Source organism: Squalius cephalus (assembly GCF_949319135.1).
Source record: "Squalius cephalus genome assembly, chromosome: 15".
Classification (NCBI taxonomy): Eukaryota; Metazoa; Chordata; class Actinopteri; order Cypriniformes; family Leuciscidae; genus Squalius; species Squalius cephalus.
The window spans coordinates 30,931,672-30,956,931 of record NC_137136.1 but is presented as its reverse complement, the minus strand read 5'-3'; the positions used below and the strand labels follow the sequence as shown (position 1 = coordinate 30,956,931).

The 25,260-nt window shown below is 36.1% G+C and overlaps 1 protein-coding gene across 2 annotated transcripts; it reads right to left on the bottom strand.

Moving 5' to 3' along the window:
• On the bottom strand, positions 1 to 25,231 carry tars2 (threonyl-tRNA synthetase 2, mitochondrial). Of its 2 annotated transcripts, none has more exons than XM_079894200.1 (18): positions 25,125 to 25,231; positions 20,663 to 20,841; positions 19,096 to 19,210; positions 18,482 to 18,603; positions 18,249 to 18,357; positions 13,465 to 13,529; positions 13,308 to 13,386; positions 12,071 to 12,217; positions 9,594 to 9,692; positions 8,672 to 8,838; positions 7,812 to 7,974; positions 5,459 to 5,596; positions 3,509 to 3,586; positions 2,616 to 2,716; positions 1,162 to 1,263; positions 1,014 to 1,086; positions 805 to 919; positions 1 to 343 (listed from the first exon to the last, which is right to left on the bottom strand). In XM_079894200.1, exons 1-18 carry the CDS (start codon positions 25,131 to 25,133, stop codon positions 201 to 203), a joined length of 2,004 nt encoding a protein of 667 aa, XP_079750326.1. In that variant the 5' UTR covers positions 25,134 to 25,231; the 3' UTR covers positions 1 to 200. The 2 variants fall into 2 exon arrangements, with proteins under 2 accessions (XP_079750326.1, XP_079750325.1); XM_079894199.1 differs by lacking the exon at positions 25,125 to 25,231 and adding an exon at positions 21,837 to 22,023.
• Positions 25,232 to 25,260: the final 29 nt, after the last annotated feature.

Below are 25,260 nucleotides of genomic sequence, written 5' to 3'. Positions count from 1 at the left end.
TGAATATTAAAAGTAATTTATTATCTTATAATAAATAAAAAACAAAGTAAAAAATAGAGAGATCCACTGGTGAAATGAATCCACTGGTGAAATGAATCCACTGGTGAAATGAATCCACTGGTGAAATGAATCCACTGGTGAGCATCTGGTCTGTGAGACTGCATGCAGGGCTCTGCTTCTGTCGTATCTCTCGCTCACGTTTACAGCTCCTCCTGACCGCTGCGTCTCTGTCCGAGTTCAGTCAGTGACCTCATCACATCCTCCAGTGGTTTCTGCCCGAGCTGCTTCCCTCCTCTCGTCCGCACGCTCACGCTCCCGCTTTCACGCTCTTTCTCTCCGACCACTGCGTGACAAACAGAGCAAGGTTTGCTTTATCTGACCTTTTCTTAATAGGCCCCAGAACACTCATTCTGAACACATGTGTTTTCTGGATGGGAACAATTAAACCATTAAAACACTTAAAGCTGAAGCGTGTCATTTCTGCACTACACAGAACTGCAGAAATCATTTGTGGGATAAGAGAAAGCATTTCTGTGTATCGATCAGAATCTTAATATACAGTAATATTACTGAATTAATGAACTTTTGCAACATCAACACTGCTACTGAACCGAATTGAATCGACACTGAACTAAATTGAGCTGAATAGTCTTTTTAGAGCTGTTTATAGCAGAATTTGTCTTATATTTTTAATGAAGTTTGATTCATTGACTTGTGATTCATTGAATCTGTGTTGAATAAAGCTCTATAGAAATAAAGGTGTCTTGATTTAAAATATGGCAACATCCCAGAATAAATCCTTACCGAATATATAATTGTACTGTGCGAGCTGCGCAGAGCGGATTTTCTTATTTAAGGTGTTGCCACGATCATCATCAATATCAGCCATGAATCCAGCTTCCCTCAGTCTGCAGACCACCTTAAACCCAGAGCACAATGCATCAAACACCCATAACTATCCATAACATGTTTGTATATAAATGAAGTTTGTCCAGAGAGTTGTTTCTTCTGACCTCTTGCCCATATGTCTCACTGTCGCCCCCTACTGGCACAACCATCACCTGTGCTGGAGACAGCCAGAAAGGCCTGAGAAAGAAAGGAAAATGAGAACTTTACCAATTCCAAACATCACTGAACTCACACACAAACATGCACACACACCATTTCCCCCCAAAGTTTTCGGCCAGGATAGCGATCATCCTCTCCAAGGACCCCAGCACTGCCCGGTGTATCATGATCGGCCTGTGCACCTGTCCATCAGCCCTGAAAAACACAATCACATGACATCAACTTACAGACTCTGAAATAGAATATGGAGAACAAGGTGTTTAACATATTTTAAGGATTATAACCATTTAACGTGATATTCAGACAGTATTTATTGTACCGCCTTTGATTTTCCATATTTTTCTGAATATAAGCCACATTTTTTATCATCTGAAATATTCTGTGACATTAAATCCAATGCGACTCGTATAATGCAATTAAAGTGAAGCACACAAAGTGCACACATTTGGATTCATGCTGAATGAGAGCGGTGCGTGAGCACAACATACTTGAAATAAAAGTTAACCAAAATAAATAGTTACACTTTATTTTAAGGTTTCTTAGTTACAGTGTGATTATACATTCAAGTACTGAGTAATATTAACTACATGTACTTACTATAGGATTAGGGCTTGGTTTAGGGTTAACCGGTTGTAATTATGTATCATTTATAGTTATTACTATAGTTACTACATGTAACGTGTAACAAGGAAAAAAAGATTTACCCAACAAACTTATTTCATCTAGTTGCCAAAGCAACATTTCTCGTTTCCATTTAGTTTAGCATACTAAGCAAACTAAAACAGAACAAAAATTAAAAACTATTTAGATAAAAAAATAAAATAAAATACAACTTAATTAAAAATTGACTTGATGCACTAATATAGCAAACTAAAACTGAAATATAAATTAATAAAAACTATATAAACATTAAAAAAAAACAATGACTAATAAAAATGATAAAAACAACAAAAGTAAAAAAAAAATTAAAACAATAAAATAACTTGATATACTAAAATAGCAAACAAAAATAAATAAATAAACTATATAGACATTTAAAAAAATAAAATGATAAAAATCAAAATTACTAAACTTTAGAATTAAAAATTAACTTGAGGCACTAAAATAAACTAAAATATACATTAATAAAAACTAATAAAAATGATTAAAAAAACAAAATGACTAAACTTTAGAATTAAAAATTAACTTGTGGCACTTAAATAGCAAACTAAAACAAATATAAATGAATAAAAACTATACAGACATTTAAAAACAAACAATAACTAAAAAATAACAAAAATTACTAAAACTTCAAAATTAAAATGAAAACTGAAAAATACAAAAACTGTGGGAATTACTAGAAACACGTAAAACGCCATGATGCACATAATGAGAATTGTGGGGAAATGTGCTTAGTGTTTATGAAAATAATTTCACATTGTAGAAAATCTTAATGGTCTTAAAACAGGCTTCATTTTCTTCATAATTGTTCAGATTTTATTCAGATTTAGGGTTAAAAAGCGACCTAAACATCTACATGTGACCGTATCAGTCAGGAGAGATCGTACCCGATATACTGCAGGTTAAATCTGATGGGCAGCTGGAAGTCCAGCTGAATTGTGGCGCACTGGTGCTGTCGGCCCAGGGCATCCCGTATCTGGATGTCGATCTGAACAGATTGTAAAAGAACTAAATTAAGTGCCAAGCTGAACACCAAATTTCTCTTTAGCGTCTAACAAGGGACGAACTACTGAGCTACAAGCTTCACTGCTCAGAAACTGATGACAGATGAAGTCAAGAACATTTATATATAAGAGCTGCAGCAGAGCGAATGAGTCTGATGTGTGTTTAAAAACAATCCACCCTCCAGCCAGGAAAACTGCATACTTTTATGCAGCAAGGACACATTAAACTGATCAAAATTGACATTTATAATGTTACAAAAGTTTTCTATTTCAAATAAGAGCTGTTCTTTTGAACTGTGATTATTATTATTTTTTTCAAGATCCATTGAGTAGTTTCCACAAAAATATGAAGCAGCATAACTGTTTTCAACACTGATAATAATAAGTAATATTCATTGAGCTCAAATCATCATAATAGAATGATTTCTGAAGGATCATGTGACACTGAAGACTGGAGTAATGATGCTGGAAATTCTGTGATCAAAGCTGGAATAAATTACATTCAGAAATATTACAATAGAAAACAGTTATTTTAAATTGTAAATTGTTAACAATATTACAGATTTTACTGTAATTTGATCAAAAAATACCTCAAAACATTCAATTTGGGGGTCAGTAAGATATTTTTTGTGTATATGTGTAACTGATGCAAATAAACTTCAACAGGTTAAAAATGTATGAGGGAAAGTGAATATCCCTTTTTCACCATTTTGTTTCACTAGTACTTTTTTTTTTCATGCAGTGTCCAGCAGTGTGTCTCTTCCTGCCGGCCTCACCTTGGGTCCATAAAACGCCCCATCTCCGGGGTTTAACTCCCAGTGCTCCTCAAACTGCTTGAGACTGCTCTCCAACTGCTGCTCCGGGACAAATACAAGAGAGAGAGAGAGAGAGAGAGAGAGAGAGAGAGAGAGAGAGAGAGAGAGAGAGTCATTTCAGAGGGAAATCTGGAATGTGTCAGTGTACAAGTTTGGCCCTGGAAGCACTAATAAAAGAACCTTCTGTAAACATCTAATTCAATAATCCCAAAACATGCAGCATTAGTTTGAGGAAGAGAGCACTAGGAGAGATTTTAGTTTCCTTGTTTAACCCCCCCCCCCCCCATTCTTATAAAGCAAAGGCCTCGAGCAGTGCGTTTAACAATATAACACCTTATATACGGCATACTCGGCTCTGATTGGCTCACTGATTCTCTTCACACATTGGCTGTATGTTTCCCTCCTCTGACACTCATGACCTACTCGCCTCATGCCACACTGTGACCCTGATGATCAACATGAATGAATCCCTGTCACGTATCCCGTCTGTTTGGACCTGCCCTACACTTACTCCGCATGTTTCCTATATTGTCTCACCGCATATGTTGGTACATGTACAGACAGGATCTCATAATCCTGACACCAGATGCAGGAACACAAACAGCCTTCTGCGTCACGCACCAGTGTTGAAAACTAAAACTACTAAAAAGTAGTTGAAATGAAATATAAATATTAAATGATTTTAAATTAGAAACGCTGCCTAGGCAACTACCTGATATGATGTGACTAAATAGATATGATTAAGCTGAAGTACTAAAACGACTAAAACAAATAAAATTATAAATTAATGCTAAATAGAAATATAAAATGACAAAAGCACATAAACTACAAATATTAGATTATTTTATATTATAAATTATGCTTTGGTAACTAACAGAAATACTTGAAGTACTAAAATGACAAACTAAAATACATTTATAAATGAACGCAAAACAGGAATATTTTTAAGTCAAATAAAAATTACAAGCTCATAAAATTACTACAACTTAAAATAAAAAGTGAAAATAAAATTGAAATAAAATGAGGTATAAATATTAGATTTTAAAATTAGAAATGTTGCCTTGATTAAGCTGAAGTACTATTATTACTAAAACTGAAATAAAAATACATTAATGAATCATTTATTAAAAGTAATAAAAATGACAAAAGCACATGACAAAATTACTAAAACCTTAATTAAAAGTAAACAATGTTAAAATAAAAGTAAAATAACGTTGCAAATAATTACTAAAACTTAATGAAGTGAAAGTTGAAATCAAATTAAATATAAATATTAGATTATTTTAAATGAAAAATGATGCCTTATCAATATAAATCTTAGATTATTTTAAATTAAAAATATGCCTTAGCAACTAACAGAAATAAAAAATAGTTGAAGTTGAAGTACTAAAATTACGAAAACTGAAATAAAATTTCATTTTACGTTTTAGTAAAGTTGAAATAAAATAGAAAATTGTTTTTATTATTTTGAATTATAAATGTTGCCTTGACAGTAATGTTGAAATATAAAAAGAAATTAACACTAAGTAGAAATACATATTAAAAAAACTAATAAAAATGAAAAATGCACAAATTACTAAAACTTGAATTAGAAGTAAATATAATATTGAAATAAAATATAAATATTAGATTATTTTAAATTAGGAATGTTGCCTTAGCAACAAAGTTGAAGTACTAAAATGACTAAAACAAATAATTTAATGCTAAATAGAAAGCTTAAAAAAAAAAGAAAAGAAAAAAAAAAAGACAAAAAGGACATCACTAAATAATTAAAACTTAAAATTAAAGGTGAAAATATAAAAATAAGCTCATTCAAAATATTAAGAAGTACTATAATAGTATATGAATAATACTAGAATAACACTGTGGTGGGTGGCGCTCTACAGGTGAGCGAGTGATTGACAGGCGTACCTGTTCAGCACAGTCCCAGAGGGCGGGCTCTCCCAGACAGGGCGTGGGTCGCGTGGAGAGGAGACAGTGAAAGGAGAAACCGAAGACGCGATATACGCTCCTCACAAAGTCCAAACACGCCGTGATCTCCTCCTCCAGCTGAAGAGAGAAAAGAGACGCAGCAACGAATAAACAAGTGAAGGGCGTGTATGAGAGACAGTATAAACACTGACATTATAAAAGATAAATCATACGTCAGTCCAAATACAAATGAGTGAGGCGCATTCCTTACACAGAAGACCAAAGCAAGAGCTGCACAAACAGACAGACACAAAAACACTGTTTTATATGACGAATAACGTGCTACATAACATAACTGTTGGGCTTCCTCAAGAGACAGAAAATTACATGCTTTACTTTCAGAAATACAGATGGAAAACAAGGAAAGTCAAATAAATAGGGTAACAAATTAAGGTTTTGTTAATGGATTAAGACACACAGTTTTTGTTTAGAAGACCGGAGTCACTGGCGATCTGTGATTTGAAGCATTCATTGTTTTAAAACTCCTTAAAAAGCACCATGTGGTAATTAAGTTTAGCTAACTATAATAACTTCAACCGTAAGGAAGCCAATTATAGACTTTAATCAGGGTAGCACCATATTTCATTTTTGGCAGGAGTGAAAACGCAGATAGTGCATTCAATGGATTGTACTGTTGTTTGACAACATACTGATTGTTCAGATGAAGAAACCTCTATCAGAAAAACAACTACTTTCAGTAGACCTATGACCAGCTTCGTCTCTATACTGGCGAGATGAATCCAATCTTCAAGCAAAAGGAACTGGATGAATTTTTGAATGCTATCGATCCACAATCTAAGTTCTGACTTGTGATGCACCTGAATCATAATCACACCGTGTTCGTTCGAAATTACTAATTTGAAACTAATTTGCAAAAACTGGTAAGACATTGAGCCTCACGATGTGCACATGGATAGTGTACTGCCACCTCTTTTGTGCAGTCCACTGCTGAATCTGCTTGACAGATGCTTCTGCTTGGTCTAAAAGTCCTCTACAGGCAGGCAGCTACAATTTATATACATGTAAAAATGATAAAAAAAATATAACTCCTTAAAATGTACTATATTGCCAAAAGTTTTACACATGCACATATGAACTTTAATGACATCCCATTCCTGATCCTGATAGGGTTTAATATCCTTGGCCCACTCTTTGCAGCTATAACAGCTTCAACTCTTCTGGGAAGGCTTTCCACAAGGTTTAGGAGTGTGTTAACGGGAATTTTTGACCATTCCTCTAGAAGCGCATTTGTGAGGTCAGGCACTGATGTCGAAGGCCTGGCAGTCTCCGCTCTAATTCATCCCAAAGCTGTTCTATCGGGTTGAGGTCAGGACTCTGTGCGGGCCAGTCAAGTTCCTTTACACCAAACTCGCTCATCCATGTCTTTATGGATCTTGCTTTGTGTACTGGTGCGCAGTCATGTTAGAACAGGAACATCCCCAAACTGTTCCCACAAAGTTGGGAGCATGAAATTGTCCAAAATGTCTTGGTATGCTGAAGCATTAAGAGTTCCTTTCACTGGAACTGAAAAACAACCCCACACCATAATCCCCCCTCCACCAAACTTTACACTTGTAGTCAGGAAAGTACCGTTCTCCTGGCAACCGCCAAACCCATACTCATCCATCGGATTTGCTCTACACCACTACATCCGACGCTTTGCGTTACACTTGCCGATGTAAGGCTTGGATGAAGCTGCTCGGCCATGGAAACCCATTCCATGAAGCTCTTGAGCTAATCTGAAGGCGTAATCTGAAGTTAGGAGGTCTGTAGCTGTTGACTCTGCAGAAAGTTGCCAACTTCTGTGCATTGCGAGCCTCAGCATGCGCTGACCCCGCTCTGTTATTTTACATGGCCTAGCACTTCGTGGCGGAGTTGCTGTTGTTCTCAATCACTTCCACTTTGTTATAATATCACTAAGAGTTGACTGGTGAAATTTCCTTGCTACTAAATATTCCACTATGGACTTATTGTACAGGTGGCAACCTATCACATTACCACACTTGAATTCACTGAGCTCCTGAGAGCGACCCATTCTTTCACAGATGTTTGTAGAAGCAGTCTGCATGCGATTGCATGCAAGTGATTGGAACACCTGAATTCAATGATTTGGAGGGGTGTCCCAATACTTTTGCCAATATAGTGTATAATGATTATCTCCCAAAACATTGGGGACAAAATTGGAGAGACACACATTCTCTAATAATGGTTGCTACACCCCTGTCTGGTACCCACTTTTTTGATATAATTGATGCTTTTGCAACAATAAATAAAAAACACATTGAACTTGTACCTGTTCTGGGGTGCAGAAGATGTGCGCGTCGTCCTGGCAGAAGCGTCGGACTCTGGTCAAACCCCCCAGCGCCCCTGAGTGTTCATTACGGTGCAACGCTCCAAAATCTGCCCAGCGGATGGGAAGCTCACGCCAAGAACGCACCCTCTGCTCGTACATCAAACTGCACGGAGGACACAGTTACTGGACTCAACGGGTGGAGGATTCTTCATTCAATTCAAAGAGAGATGAAATAATGCAAAATCTTTCTTATGATTTGAAAAAATTAATGTAAATTAAAATGACATACTTTCTAACATACACTACCGTTCAAAAGTGTGGGGTTGGTAAGATTTTTTTTATTGTTTATTAAAGAAGTCTTCTGCTCACCAAAGCAGCCTTTATTTGATTAAAAAAAAAAGTAAAAAAAAAGTAATAGTGAAATATTTCAATTTAAAATAACTTCATCTGTCTATTTTTTAAATGTAATTTATTTCTGTGATGCAAAGTGATTTTCAGCATCCTTACTCCAGTCTTCAGTGTCAAATGATCCTTCAGAAATCATTACAAGAACAGAGTTAATTTGAAAGAGTAATCTTTTGTAATATTATAAATGTCTTTACTGTCACTTTTGATCAATTTAATGAATCCTTGCTGACTTAAAATGTCCATTTCTTAAAAACAAAAACAACCTTTTGACTGGTAGTGTATGAATATATTAGATGAGTAAAACTATTCATACCATGATAAAAACATGGATGTTTTCGAAATTTTTAAATCGGTTGGATGTTTTTTAAAAAATAATTTTGAAATTTGTTAACGGTATGAATAGTTTAGGTGCCAAAAACTGAAGACTCAGACTTCATCTATGGCGGACTCACCAGTGAGCGGGGCAGTTCATGGGTTTGAGAGCGAAGGTGTGCGGCTCACAGGTCACTGTGAACATGTTCTCACTGTAATGCTCCCAGTGACCTGATCGCTCCCACAGAGACGTGCTGTACAGGGTTGGAGTCACGACCTCACTGAAGCCCCGCCTCCTGTACTCACTCTGACAGGAAGAGGAACTAGTTACATTAGCATTACATATGCCATGAGAAGCAGTGTCCACATTTTTTTTGTGGCCTTGAAGGACTCTGCGAAGGAGGTGATACATGAAGGGTTCAAGTAAATATCAAATTGAAAGAAAAATCTCAAATCTTTGTAATAATATGCATGCATATGTATGCAGAAGCCTTGAAATCAAAGGATTTTTAACTTTGTAAGCCTGACATATGAAATAATAATCAGAATTTTTTTTTTTTACATTTTTTTATTATTGGAACAGTTTATTGAATCTTTAAACAAAATATAAAAGAAAAAAGGTTTGCATGTTTTTTGTTGAGTATCATTTGATACATCAGGCTTGTATGTCTCATATAGTATGATATAGTGAGGATATGGAGCTCATACTCGAGGAGGAAAAACACCTCATTTTTGCTCAGTTTGGGCCTCTGAATAAAATTATGACATTTGTTGCAGATGCTGATATTTATATGGCCAAAAAGTAAAATGAAATTCTGATAGCTTGTAATCTTGTAGCTTGTAAATCAGTGAGATCTTTAGAACATTAGAGCAAATACTTACAATCATATAAATATCAGTTGTCACTCTTTATCTCCCAATAATATGTCTTAGTAAGATGATATTTCAATACTTAGTTTTATGATCAAAGCTCTGTAGTTTCAAAACATATAATGCAATGCAATACAATGATGATTGAGAGATGAACAAATAAACTTTCTTCAAGAGCCAACGAGTTTGTACCTTTATAAAGTCAGTGAGCGTATTGTATATATGAGCTCCTTTAGGCATGAAGAAACAGCTGCCAGGACTGACGTCATGAAAGAAGAACAACTCCTGCGCCTGTGACACGTCAAAAACAGAACATCAGAGCCAGCTGGAAAACTTACAAATAAACAAAACATTGTTCGAGATTACATTGCTCTGGCTGATATTCCACTCGTCTCGGGCTTATTCTGACACCTAGCGACATGAACAAAGCTTCATGCAAAAGCAAAGGCTTGAATGGTACGACATTGTAGAAATGCTCTACTAGCAGTCATGGCTTGGCATTTCATCAATCACAAATACAGATTCACCAAATAATACATACACAGCAAAACAAAACAAAACAAAAAAACACACTTGTTTCTTAGGGCTGGGACGAGACACAAATTTCACAATTTGATATCAATTAATTTGGACATATATACAGTCGTGCTCAGAATTAATCATACCCCTGGTAAATATGATCAAAAATGGCTGTAAAAAATAAATCTGCATCGTTTATCCTTTTGATCTTTCATTCAAAAATCGAACCTTTCATTTAAGTAAAAGAATTGAAAGTGATAAAAAAATAAATAAAAATAAAATAAAAATCACATTATGAAATACATTTTTCTAAAAGAAAAAAAAAATCTGTAAATTAATGCTGTAAACTATATAGGGAACCCTGTCTATAGGGAACCCTGCCAGTTGGTACTTATAACATTATCTTAACATTAAAGGTAAAAAATTAACTGATTTGTAGGCAAACATTTAAATTGCACATAAGGCAGTTTTTTATAACAATATTGTTATAATAACTTTTAAATGACTATGTTTCTACTCCAATTTTTTTATTTAGACTAAAATCTAAGCAGCAGTGGTCAAAAACTTGTTTTCATGACAGATTTATTCAAACATATATTAAATATTGAAGAACAGGCAAAGAAAAAATAAAGTGAGTATGTAATATAGTGCATATATTAAACAAATTGCTCCTCTCTAGTGTTATTTTTTCTAGCTGACTGACAGGCGATCTGACCAATCATAACCATTTCGTCCGAAAAACAAACCAGACAGTATTAATGTCGGTGGACTTTAACTTGAAAAAATGGTGTATAAACGTCTTTCCGCAGTTGAAACAACATACTTATGAAGTTCATTCATGTTTATTTCATGCTATAACTAGTAGTAAAGATGAAGAGATGACCAGTTCACATGCTGCATGAACTGAAGTGCTACAGGGATCTTTAACAAGAGCCACAAAACGGTATTTGGGTCATTGACAAATAAAGCTTCAGTTTTTTTTGTTTTTTTAATTTTTTCAAAATTGATGCAATGCATATTTTTGAGTCATTAACAATGCGTTTAAAAAAAGTTTCAGTTGTTAAATAACATTTCAAAGTGTTAAATACTGTTGTGTTTAAAGTTTTTTTTTTTTTACTGTTTTTATGTCAGGTGGTACAACCAAATAGTTACATGCACTGTAGTTGTACCACCTGACATGAAGCGTACAAACCTACCTATACTTGAAATTAACAGTCTTTACAAGTATTTGAGAGAGATCTACAAACACTTTAACTCTGCCACAAAGATAAGTTGGGATCCTCTGGATGATGCATTATCATGTTTACAGTAATTACCTTGTCAGTTCATAATAAAATAGCCGTGTTTGCTGTTGTGCCACACTGTCATACAAATTGCTGTACAAAAGTTTTTCAACTATCTCAACAGCTTAAAATCTGCTGATACTTATAATATTTGTTTATATGAAAGGTTTCAAACCTAAAATGAAGCCACAGTATTTAGTTATTTTTGTATTATTATTAAGACACCATTTTAAATAGTTTCTGTTAATTTGTTCGGACAGTTGCACCACCTGACATTTTAGGGGTTTAAGATAACAAAACATAAAATAATATGTATTATTTAAATGTACTAAAATGAATTCAAACTAAATAGGTTTGATAGATTAAAGTGATAAATGTCACAAATTTATCAAATTATTTTAAAAGGAAATAATGCACTTGGACACAAAAATATGCATGTCATGTAATTGACCCATTTATTGTTTGCATTTCTTAAAAATGACAAAATTTGGAAGCTTTTAAATTTGTAAGACTTTGGCGTGTTGTCGTCCACTAAGACACACTATACAAGATAAAATGAATGATTTTTGTTCACGAATCACCACGACATCCTGTCAAACAGATTGTGCCAAAATCTGGCTGTTATCATGTAGTCTGAACCCGGCATAAAAGATCAATTCTTGGAATTTAAGAATCGCTATCAGTTCATCAAAATGGGAATTGATTAAAACTGAGAAATAAATATTTCCAACCCAGCCCTACTGTTTATACATCAAGACTATTTTGACTCCATATAATCATCCTAATGAAGATGTTGTGAGCCTCTACAGACCAGAATAAGGAATCATTCAGAGTTACAACTGTAGCGGCACGACTAACAACACTCACCTTCCCGATTCTCCTGTGGTCTCTCTTTCTGGCCTCCTCCTGCTCTCTCTCCCATTCCTCTCGTTCTCTTTCTCCTGGAAAAGCAACTCCAATCATCCTGAGGATACCTGAAGCCTCTGTTGAACCGGACAAAGTTACAGGAGACACCTGAGAGGGCAAGAGGTATGAGTAAGAAAATCAAGAGTCTAAAGGCATATTTTTAAATGTGATGTGGACACAATCTGAGCTTCAGTAGATGAAGAGACTATTACATGTCTTCATAACACTACTTACACTACTATTAAAACATTTTTGGGTCAGAATTTCTTTTTATTCACCAAGAATGCAATAAACTGATATAAAGAGACAGTACATACATTTATAATGTTACAAAAGATTTCAATTTCAAATGCTGTTCTTTTGAACTTTTGTATTCATCAAAGAATCCTGAAAAATCTATAATTTTCCATAAAAATATGAAGCAGCACAACTGTTCTTAACATGGATAATAATCAGAAATGTTTCTTAAGCAGGAAATCAGCATATTAGATTTCTGAAGGATCACGTGACACTGAAGACTGGAGTAATAATGCTGAAAATTCAGCTCGACATCACAGGAATAAATTACTTTTAAAAGTATATTACAATAGAAAACAATTATTTTAAATGTAAAATAATATTTGACCATTATTACAGTTTTTACTGTATTTTTATCTAATAAATGCAGCCGCATCGAACAGAAGAGACTTTTTTAAAAACAAAAACTTTTGAACTTGAGAGTATTTTTTATACATTTATGGTATTTTTTGTCCATTTTGGAGCATGAGAGTCGAAGTCACAACAAAATGTCATTGTAAACTGCATGAAGATTCTTCATTCTAACTTCTTTTTATATAAACTAAATGAAGAATGACATTGTTGATCAAAAGCATGATGTAAATTTTAAATCACATTAATGTACAAATGCATCAACGTCTCATTTAAACAAACCCAAAAATGTGGAAGAAAAACAAAATGTTTCATTAATGAAACTGAACTAAGTGCCATGTCATGACCCTAAAGAGAGAACGACAACCTGGGAAAAGGGAAGGGAGACTGTGAAACAGGAAGTGCCACAGATATTAATGCAATACACAGGAAGTTAACCATACAACAACAATGTAAACACTATGACAACAGCACTCAAGTAGCAACATCACAACAAACACATTCAGTCAAACACACTAACAGAGGAGGACTGTCAGCAAAAACCTGTTACCTGGAGCATCTTGAAGGCCTTCAGGAAGCCTGTGTGTGGCAGAAGAACACCAGAACACACACCCACACTGTCTCCACACCTGACAAAGAGACACAAAGACATCAGGGATCACACACACACACACAGCTCCAGCAGGACAGTGAGAGTGACTTCAGACCTGTAGACGCTGACTGTGTTTCCCATTATCTGCTCTTCAGCCAGCTGCAGTCTGACAGCATCATCCTACACAAACACATCGGGTTTTCATGTTTTATGTAGACATCCCATAGATATGACTAGTGAGGACTAGTAAAACAGTCAACTCACTAGTCAGTTGTCATATTTCACAATATTAATAATCTGATCTGCCCTCACAAATACACGTCACCCGATGAATCACTGTGAATTACTCATTTTGATGTATCAAATTGACCACAAATTTAAATGACCATTTCTGTTTTTTTAACTTTTCACTTCTAGAAATCCTCCATGGACAGCTTCAGCATCTGTTTGAAGACCACGTCCGTAAACTATCTATATTAGTCTTCTTCATTTCATTAAGTGTCATTTCACTGAAGAGTTAAGGGCTTGCTGTGGTTTCCATAAATAATAAGCAATTAAGACAGCCATAAATATAAGTTTTAAACTTTTACAGTTGTAATAAAAAATACAATTATACTTAAATACTCATTTTATTTTACAGTGAAATATTACAACAGCAATATTTCTTATTTTGTTTTTATGTAGTCATTTAGATTTTTTTGTTTAGTGATAACACAAAGCCAAATTGTGTTGTTATTATCAGCCCCCCCTCCAAAAAAAAAAAAAAAAACAAAAAAAAAAAACACAGCAAACCTGGATTTAAAAACAAAAAACACAAATCACATTTGAAATAATTTTAATCAGAAAAATCTTTTTTCCCTCCAAATCATGCAGCCCGAGATTACAGTGGGACTCATTCATGAAACACGAGAAGAACGAATTGTGTAAATCATTCATAAAGCCGTTCTGAAGAAAATTCTTTAAAAAAAATTATTAAAAATAAAAATTATTTTTTCATTTGGAGCTTTCTAGACTGAGAAAAGCCAGAAAATGTATTTTTGGCTTATGTGGATAAAGACAACAACTCCCAGAATGCACTTGCTTCACTGCCCTAGGAGGCCACTCCCAAGCCACGCCTACCGGTAAGAGAGCGCAGTTGAAAACAACAAGGTTAGGCTACTAGTGAGTCTCCGTGACGAGTTTGCCCAGGATTTCGAGATCGCCCAAAATGTCCGGGATTTGGCTTTTGCGTTCTACAGTCGCCATACATCATGTTCACTGTGGCGAGCAGGACGAGGCTGAGGGCCGCGGGAGAACGGCGCGAGGCCGGTGGCGTGATTACTGAGACGCGCCGGTCTCGTATCTCTCACGGAGGAGCGGGAATTTTCTTAGCAATGTTAAAACGCACATCAACCGATCACTTGTTTAGCGTTCATGTAAACACTACATTCAGATTCACCAATCGGAATTAATTCAGTTAGATTGAAACAAAAGGTGTGCATGTAAACAATGAATGGCGGCTACAGAAAGCAAAAGCCGAATCCCGGACATTTTGGACGATCTCGACGGCCGGACATGTCCGGGAAAAAGAGGATAGCAACCCCTAACGTTACTACTCAGCTTTCTCCACAGAACAAGAGCCTGCTAGCTTAGCTTCCAAAGAAAGACGGCTGACACTATGTGTACATTCTGTGAGTGAGATCCCACCCTCTATGTGTGGGTTGAAAACATGCGGAACAGCTCCTCCTATTGGCTGTAGTCTTTAGCCTCTGGCCAAAAAAAAAAAAGGATTTTTTCCAGACAAAAAATACATAAATCTCTACATAAAAAAGGGGTATATGGGTGGAAAGCACTGTAATTTGAAAATACTACAGGTTTTCTACTAATACAAAGAACTCCGGTCAATTTTAACATTGAGCTCATTTTTTTGTACATTTGGAATGCTGTCAGTACAGAGAACAACGACAAAAATCGGTGTTGCCTACACCGTGTTATCCTCTTTTTAAAATTTGCACCCTGTTGACTTCAATGGGGCAAGTTTTAAACCTGCTTTTAGCCTCTTAACATCCTTGATGTGTCATTACAAGTGCACAGCCAATGTGAGTGATACCTTCAGAGTGAACGTGGGTCAATCTGACTGCAGTAGATGTGAAAGATATGAATAAAAATGATAAAATTTCAGCCAGCGCACATACCTGTATTTACATCCTGTTTTTGGCTGAAGTCCACAGTAGTCGATTGTCGAGTTCACGCGCATATGTTTAGTACGTACGATCATGCACGTGAACTCGACAATCGACTACTGTGGACTTCAGCCGAAAACAGGATGTAAATACAGGTATGTGCGCTGGCTGAAATTTTATCATTTTTATTCATATCTTGCACATCTACTGCAGTCAGACTCACCGTGTTCACTCTGAAGGAATCACTCACATTGGCTGTGCACTTGTAATGACACATCAAGGATGTTAAGAGGCTAAAAGCAGGTTTAAAACTTGCCCCATTGAAGTCAACAGGGTGCAAATTTTAAAAAGAGGATAACTCGGTGTAAGCAACACCGATTTTTGTCGTTGTTCTCTGTATTGACAGCACTCCAAATTTACAAAAAAATGAGCTCAATGTTAAAATTGACCGGAGTTCTCCTTTAATGCTAAATCCTGAAGTATCCCTTTAACTACTGAGGTTGCTGTCCGCAGCAGAAGGACTCGAGGAAGCGGCTTCAACTCTAGTTCTGATGTTCATCCAAGGACTGCTTGTGCTTGGAAGATATGGATGGGTGCTTGTCATTTTTTCAGGTTACCGAGAGTTGAACAATGTTGAAATTTCAGTAAAACACAGCGCTCATCACTTCAGTTTTTACCTGGCAGTTCAATCACAGAGGAGGACATTTTTATATTAGCTAATTGTTGATAAAACAAATCTGCGAAATCACATCATAGTAACATATTACTTCCACTGATATTCCATATCAGTGCAACCAAAGCATCTCAGCTGAAGATGTGATCTCTGATCTCTACAGATCTACAGTATAATAAGAGGAACATTGAATCATCTTGGAGAGTTTCATCATGTTGACTGTCGTAACCGAACGCGACGCGCTGTTTGATGCTGAATGGAGAGTGACTGACAGCCGCTTACATGAACTTGAATTTAACGATATGCATCTGTGCCTCACATTAAACTATGCAATGGCTTCAGAAAACTTGGAATATAGTGTACGAAAACATTATGGTGCTTTATAATGTTTTGTGCCTTTTGTGTTGTATAACAATAACATACGCACAATATCAGATTTGGATCGGTCTCATCTGGTTGAAATAGGCAAAAATAGGCAGTATCGGAGCAATACCGATACTGAGTATCGGATCGGCGCTAGGGGTGTGCCAGTTTCAGAATTGGTGATGACGGTTATGACGTGAGTCAAATGTGACGGTTCGTAACATAACCGTCGTCGGGGTTTGCGACGTTCGTCTGTTATAGGACAACTTAGTTTGAATAAAATTAATATTTGTGTAGTGTTCAATGTTGTTATCAATAGAGATACGTGGATGGGGTATTAGTTCATCCGCAACCGCATCACAAAACTCATCATCATCTGCACCAACGTTTTTTGACCAGATTTCAAAGCCGCACCCGCCCGCCATCCGCTGATTGTTTTGCGGTCTATGGACGATGCAATGCTCTGCTGATGCGAGCCGCAAGAAAGCCCTTGTCTGTTCTAGAAAGGATGCAGCAAAGATATTTAATGCTAATGTATGAGGCATAGGCCTCCGCTGAGTTTCATTCATTTACAATGAGATGCGCTCTAGTTCAACTTCACAATGCAATGCAAGTGAATGCGGCGCACCGGCGCCTCCATGTCACGGTTATTATATTGTCTCCTATATTTATTTATTAAATACATGCAATTGGTTGATGAAACATTTATTAAAATTAAGATACAATTTGTACAAAACGAAATTCGCTTTAAAGAAAGGCTTTCTACAAAGAAAAACTTAATGAAGTGGTAAAAATCATGTCTGACGATTTACAAAACAAAACTTCATTAATGTCTCCCGATTGCAAATGTTCATTGCTAATGTTTATTATTGCAATGTTTTTCATTTGTTTAATAAATCTCATAATGATGGCACATCACTATATCATAGCTTTTATTTCTATCTCAAATTATTGGCGGTCGGTCAGGGGGTACTTGGCAAAGAATCAAATACAGTTGGAAACGACGTAGACCATTAATAACACAGACTGTTAACATTTGTTTTTAATTAGTATTTAAACATTCTCTATGATAAAAAATGTTCGTAAAAAATATTTTAATAACACGGTTTTGGCGGTTATAGAGTTGTAATGACGGTGTTCAACTATAACCGTCGGTCTCACGGTTATATGCTAACCGTCACACCCCTAAATTACATCAGAAATAACTAATTGAATAAAAGAAAAAAATAAGAGTAATACCTTACTTTTTAAAGTGAAAAGTAATGGAATTACAGTAATTAATTATTTAGTAATTAGTTACACCCAACACTGGTTAAAAGTGATTGAATCTGCTCGGAAGAACGTCGGGGCCGCAAATCATAAACATTCAACATGTTGAATCGGAAGTCGGAAACACCTGTTGTGTGGGGGAAATCCCGAGGACAAACGCGCACTGTTAAATCTATGATTTGTTTTATCGTCATGTTTGTTGTCTGCATTTTCTTTTTAGTGTGGGCCAGCCTTTACAAATCTGATGTGATAAAATCCACAGGAGAGTTTTTAGGAAGGCCCGTTTTACACGCAAATTACTCATTTATTTACGAACGTTTTAATGAATGAGACCCAGTGAGTTTTTTGTCAAAACATTTTCAAGAGTAAACTTAAGGAAAACATCCATCCACAGGCACAAGAACAGTGTAAAGCTCAAGAGGTGATGCTGACCTGGAAGAGCTCCTTCAGTTCCTGTACAGTGATCTCAAGCTTGATGATGGGCATCTTCCCAGCTGCCGTCTGCTTACACCTCTGCTCCACCTCCAGCAGAGAGAGAGAGCTACGACACACACAGACAGACACACACAGCACCACAACTTAGTTACATTTTAATATTTAGTTTAATTCAATGCATAAAAAAAAAAAAAAATTATATCAGGAGCTGGAAAGAGAACAGTGTTTACTTGTTTTGTAGCTGATAATCGCAGTACAGGCCCGTGTCAGACACTCCCTCTCGACACACAAGAGCACTGAAGTGATTCTCCATCACACTCCCTAACACACACGCTCCTGTGCGCCACACCACCTACAGCAGAGAAAATTCATTTTTAAATTACATAATACAAAGAAATCATATTTCTTCAATATTTATATCAATATTTTTTCTGTTTGCTCATTTGTTTCCCTATTTCAGTTTCTATAAAAGATAAATCAGTAAAATAAAATATATAAAAAACAACAATTATACAAAAATATTGCTAATATTCTGACTTAAAGTGATTCAAATTAATATATTATTATTAATACAAAGAATAAATAATATTTAACATAAAAATACATTATTTAAATACATAAAATAAATCATTTCTTTTTTGTTTTTGATCCTCAATAAATATTCAGTTTCTATAAAAGAAATCAAAATATATAAAAAACAACAATTATACAATTCAAAATCAGCATCAATTAAAGGTAGTACAATATATTTTATTTTAAGGTAAATTGTATTACACAAACATGTTTCTGACAGGTTTTTTTAGTGAGTTTCACAAACGTCTTGAATGCACTAAAGCTTGAATACCTGTTTCCCCTCCACTGAGTCAAAACCCAGCAGCTGCAGTTCACAGTCCTCCACAAGAGGGCGACGTAGATCCCATAAATCCCCATTTACTCTGCTCACCACTGCACCTTTAAAACTGTCAACACACACACACACACACACACATTGGGTTTCTGCATTTTGAGGAGTACCCATAGACTTGTTTTATGCTGTACAAACTTTACATTCTATCCCCTAAACAGAGCACTAAAAAAACCTGTTTTTGTACATTTAAAACAACATTCACTTTCAACATTGATAACATATCAACTATGTATGCTGTGGAAGTAAAGAAACCGGTTTGACCTACTCAGTCTAGAAGGGCAAGCTCCAGATGAGCAATGGCGAGAGATCCGAGATACTATCATCTAAATTGCCGAGAAACATGCTTCATACCAAAAGCCTAAAGACAACAAGTAGGCGACTATCCGTCAACACCATTAATATAGCAGATCAGCGAAGAGTGGCAAAATATAGGGGCAATAAGGACAAGGTTAAAAAGCTGAGTGCAGAGCTCCAATGCAGAGCAAGGAAGTACAAGGAAAGACAGCTGGACGAACAATGTCAACATCTGGAAGAGGCAAATAGGAAGGGTTACACCTCATCCATGTTTGCTGCAATGAAGATGATGCAATCTAGTTTCCGAAAAGGAACGGTTAGGGATGGAAATGAACTGATTGACCAATGGGAGATCAAGAGCAAGCGGAGAGAATCTACAGAAGAGCTGTACGCCAGTCAGACTGAAAACCAAGAAGAACATGAAAATGGCCAGATAGACGGGTAACCCAACATTTTGGAAGACACTGCATGGGCTTTGAGAACTGCCAAATGAGAAAGCCCCAGGAATCAATGGGATCCCTGCAGAACTTTTAAAACCAGTGCCAATCAGTGTCATCAAAGCTGTGTGCCAAGAGGTGTGGCCTAAATGGCCAAAGGCCTGGACAAGACCTATGTTTATCCCATTACCAAAAACGGGGATTGTTTTCCAACAGCGGCTACAGCAGATCATTGATCAGGAGCTGCCTGATGTCCAAGCTGGCTTCAGGAAGGGTAGAGATACTAGGTAATATTTCCAATATCAGATGGATGAAGACTCAACGTTCCTTCGTTGCTAGTTCTAAAGCAATTAGTAATGTAGGCTTGGGCTCAACTGTTAGCCTAAACTATCAGCTTGAGATTTGAATCCGTGGCAGATGGTAGTAGTTTCGCACAAAAGAGGGTTTTTAAAGGCACTCTGTTGTTGTTTCTTATTTACACACTTGTGCCGTCGAACCGTTGTATGTGTATGTGCTGTGATTCGGCCACAGGCACACGGCCAGAGTGATATCGCACGGCTATTTGTGAGATATTGCTCATATAGACATGAAAATAGCAATGACATTACACATTCAAAGTTTTCCAGGTTTGAAATATTTTGTCCAGATCAATAATTAGTGGATATGATGAAGACAGTGTTTCACAGATATATATCAGCAGTGTTTAGTAACTTGCATCTCAATCATGGTAAACATTTAGACGACATGACACACAGTCTGTGGCATATATTTACCGTTCATTCTGGGCGATCTGTAACGGTGCGGTCACACCAGCAGAACCGTTCAGTGTTCTGCCATCAGCCAATCGGATGGTCAGATTTTGTCCTGATGCATCTCCAGTCACCTGGACATGCCGATCACGCAGAGACTCAAATATCCGCAAGCGCTCGGCCTGACTGGCAGACGGCTGAAGCTGAAACAGAGAAGAGTGTGTGAGTCTATACTGAGATGACTCATCAGTCACTGTGCAAAAATAACAGAGAATATCAGTAAATTACACTATGGGGAAGGTTTAATATCAGAAGTAAATATGAGGGAGTGGCATAATTTGAAGATGAAATTAAAGAACAAAACCAATATAAAAAAACACAACAACATGAAAGTAAAACTTCAAGGTCGTTGGAGTGAATCACTTGGCATCAAGGACATACCGTAATTATATCAGACTAACCATATATACAGTCATTACATAACATTTATAACAATATACAATGAGGCCCAAAATTCTGAGACCAGTGACCATTAATGAAAATGTGTATTTTTTCCCCATTACAAATTACATATGAGCATTAGAATTTAAATGAAAAGTTTAATTAAAAATATTTAATGAATGTGAGAATCTCTCAATATTTGGTGTATCTTTTGCTTTAATGACTGGAACAACATGAACTAAACCTGATGATATTCTTCAGCATGATTTGAAATGATCTAAAGAGCACCAACTGAAGAATTATGATTATCTGTACAAAAATTCACATGGCCAATGTTACCTATGTTTAAGAAAAAGCTGAATATTTTATTTTTCATAATAACATTTATATTAACTAGGTTTTTTTTTCTAACATATTTATTAAATAAAGCAATTTTAGTGTGGTCTCATACTTTTGGTCCCCATTGTAGTACTGCCATCTATGTTATGTTACAGTAATCTTCATTCATATATACCTTTTCATATTAGTAGTTTTAACTGAACGTTAATTTTAATTATTAATATATTTAAAAGTGCATAAATAAAATGTAGCACATTTAAAAAGTGTCTGAATCCAAACCTTTCATTATTACTTTATACATAAACACACATTCACGCTATTCTAATTCCACTTCAAACAGGTCTACTAAGAACAATGTGTCACTATGTGACATGTCTGTCAGATCCTCATCAGTCACATCACACACAATCCTGCACACCTTCCCGTAGTATCTGCTGCTCCGGACCGCTGCTCTCACTGCCGCCTGACAGACGGGCCACCTCGAGAACACGGCTACAAGCATTTTACACTCAAAACTCAAAGCTACGGCTCCATCATTTCCCCTATAAGCATCAAATGTTGCCCTCTCTCAGCGGGCCGCCATTTTACAGGAACTACATCGTCACAGAGCAAGACACCCGATTCGCCGAGAACAATCGAATGAGGGCGGGCTCTGTGTGAGAAACAACCAATGAGAAGCGAAGCCAGAGGTGCGTCATGAGCGTCCACTCAGTGCGCAAGTAAACACAATCACTGACAGCTAAACGCTCCGGATTCTCCTGTATATAAACACAACACATTCAAATAAACGGATTTTTACGGAGGACTGAAGAGACAACAGTGAAGGTTTATGAGCTGAACACTAAAATTATATCGAACCAAAGCAAGACAATATATTTAGAGAAACAAGCTCAAGATAATGCTCCATCACTTCTGCCTCCTATAGCCTGATCTTACATTATACGGGGTAAAAAAAAAATCCACATGCACTCAAAACACCCTGTTATTTCGACAGGATCCTAGAGACGAAATCCAAAATCATAAGATTCAAGCACTCATTTATAAAATGTCTTACAATGTCAACAAACTGGTGCACTTTACTAGTGAGTGCAGCTGTCTTCTAAGGGAGCTGTCTTCTATGTAAGGACATTGTTCCACAGCGTTTATATAAGCGTTACCTATAGATAAGCAATCAGACTTGCTACTACAGCTTTACAGGCAAGTAAAAAAGAAAACGAAAAAAAGACAAGCAGATTACTGCAAATTTTAACTAATCTGCCTATATTAAACAGTTAAAGAACATAATGAATGCGTTTCAGACACAGCTCCATCTTAGTTTCAAGTAAGCAATGTGTAAATCTGATTCTGCCTGGTCTGATTGCAGTAAATTAAACCACACTCCCTCACCATTAGCTTTCAAGTACTGAAGTTCAGAGCAAACACAGTATAAACTTCAAGGTACTGTGAGTGTTTATTTGCATGATCTATTGGTCACGGAGAAGGGTAACATGAAAGGGAAAATGTGTCATCCCTTACTGCAAAATGATTGGCAAGTTTACAAAACTAAACCAAATTCAACAAGTTTACAAGTGCACAATGTTTCAGATATGAAGAATGCCATCAAGTAATCACTGATTTTCTTTCATCATATGGTGACAATGTTTGGTCGCACAAGATCAGTGACCATTAGGGTTGTCAATGTGAGAAATGGGGGTGTGCTCCAATTGACACTTCACATCAAGATCGAAGATGTTTAGTTGGATATATGTGTGCAGATGATGTTTTTGTGTCTGACACATTCCCTTGAATCCACAATAACCACCACAATACAAGGTTCAAGTGGTGTGAAGATATTAGTAGTCTATTCTGTTGTCCCAAATCTCTGTAAGTATGTGTCATGAATATAAATGCAAAAAAATAAAATAAAATAATAAAAAGTAGAACTTGGGATGTTTACAGTTGTTTAAATTTGCTGTTTGTTCAGTGTCTTAACACTGCTTACCATCAGTCATCAGTGTCATTACTGCAAGGCGACAGAATTCAAGTCTGCAGTTACCAATAGAACAAATAGTATTGCAAACAAAATTTGATTTAAATCACGAGAGGAGTCATGATGACGTTGGGCGTTTAGATAGTTGCAGAACAATGATGCAGGTTTTGCTGTCGTTTTCTGATAACAGTACTGCATATCAGTTTAATTAACTAGACCACTCAGACAGCTATCTGTACATTTGACATGACTGAAAGGATCCACATTTTAGTCTGACAGAATTGAGCAGTAAACCTGTGGTGCAGCTGGTACAAAATGTATAGATGTGGCTCCAAATGAAGGAATGACTCGCATTTCACCCACAACTGAAGACTCATTACATTAAAGCATCTGGCAGATTCTTAATTTCATTCTGTTTGTACAATAGCATGCTGATATGCAACAAAGCTGCTATTACAAATATTTTTAAATAAGTCTGTGGGTTCTCTGAAATGCTCCTCGTGGAAAACACTCTACACTGAATTCAAATGTTGTCCAAAAGAATACACTAAAACATGCCCCTCAAATAATCAACTTTTCAGCACTTAAAAAAAAAAAAGAAAGAAAAGAAAAAATATTACAACTTTTTTTCTAACACAATGGATGAAAAACTCCATCAATGTACAGGTTACATTCACACTTAAGTTGTCAAACATCATTTTGTTGAAAAGCAGTGTATCAACATTGTTTTGAAACGATGTACTATTTTGCTTTAGGTTTACGAACATGTGAGACATTTTGAAAATGCAATGCATGGAAGTGTGGTTCGTAATGAACACAGACAAACAGATTTCAGTCATGTGTACATAATAAAGGGTTAAACTAAGTGTCATAATCTTTAAATTCTAGAGACAAAGAACTGACATTTCAGATACAATGGGAAATTGGAAATAATTAAACCAAACTAGTTATTTCGTCAACTTTCATTTGAACCTAATGTTCAGAGCTGTGTATTTTAGCTCTGCACATTTCTGAAAACATGTTGGACATTACATTACGGTATAAGACTTACAGGATAACATAATTGCTGTTAAGTAAAAAATAAAAAGGCAGAAAATAATCCAGGTACATTTGTTCTTGAACAAAGTATGAGACCACCTGTAAAGAAAAGTCTCCTTCCTTTCAATAATATTTCTCATCACAATGCTTTTATTTAGCAGAATACATGTAAGATCTATTGAAACTGAAGGGGGAAAAAGCAACAAAAATTGCAAGGGAACTCTTGAAAAGCACTCAAAAACTACAGAGTAGTTATGCCTTGAACACTTGGTTAGCTTATACTGTATGTAGTGTGAGCCAAAATCTTCACATCTTGGTGAAGGTTGATAAAGTGGCTGTATTTTAGCATTATGAAGCTTAAAGACCACTACAAGCAATCATGGTTGCCCAGCATTATGTCTATGACAATAATTTAATCACTCAGAAATAAAGCAAAGTTGAAATCCACTGGCTCTATGCTCGAAGTGAGAGAGTAACAGAGGTTAACAGACAGAAAACAGTTCTCTGTAACCTGTAAACAGCAGAAACAAGTATTTTACATGAGAAACAATAGAAAAACAAGTGTTATAGGGTGGGAAAGTGAAGGAAGTTAATTGAAGGAAAGAGATAGTCAGCGTATCCACTAGTCATCCATAATACACACTCATACACTCTCCACAAGCACTCTCTTACATTACACAAACTGAACAGGATAACCACCTTTTGCATTCCTTCATATGGATGTTTCTGGATCTCCACATTCTGCTCATCTGAAAACTTCTCTTCCTCTATGAAGAGTAGTGCTGTAACATGGCTGCTTTGGGGCAGGGCGTGTCAGTGCATGTGTATTTACATG

Bases quoted from the DNA above. Each gene is read 5' to 3' on its own strand.
- tars2 (XM_079894199.1), bottom strand. From the start codon at position 21,920: ATGCTTGTAGCCGTGTTCTCGAGGTGGCCCGTCTGTCAGGCGGCAGTG. The intron at 1,087-1,161 runs GTGTGTGTGCAT...TTTCTTTCTCAG, and splicing joins GAAAACTTTGGGGGGAAATG to GCCTTTCTGGCTGTCTCCAG. The intron at 344-804 runs GTAAGGATTTAT...TTTGTCACGCAG, and splicing joins ACAGTACAATTATATATTCG to TGGTCGGAGAGAAAGAGCGT.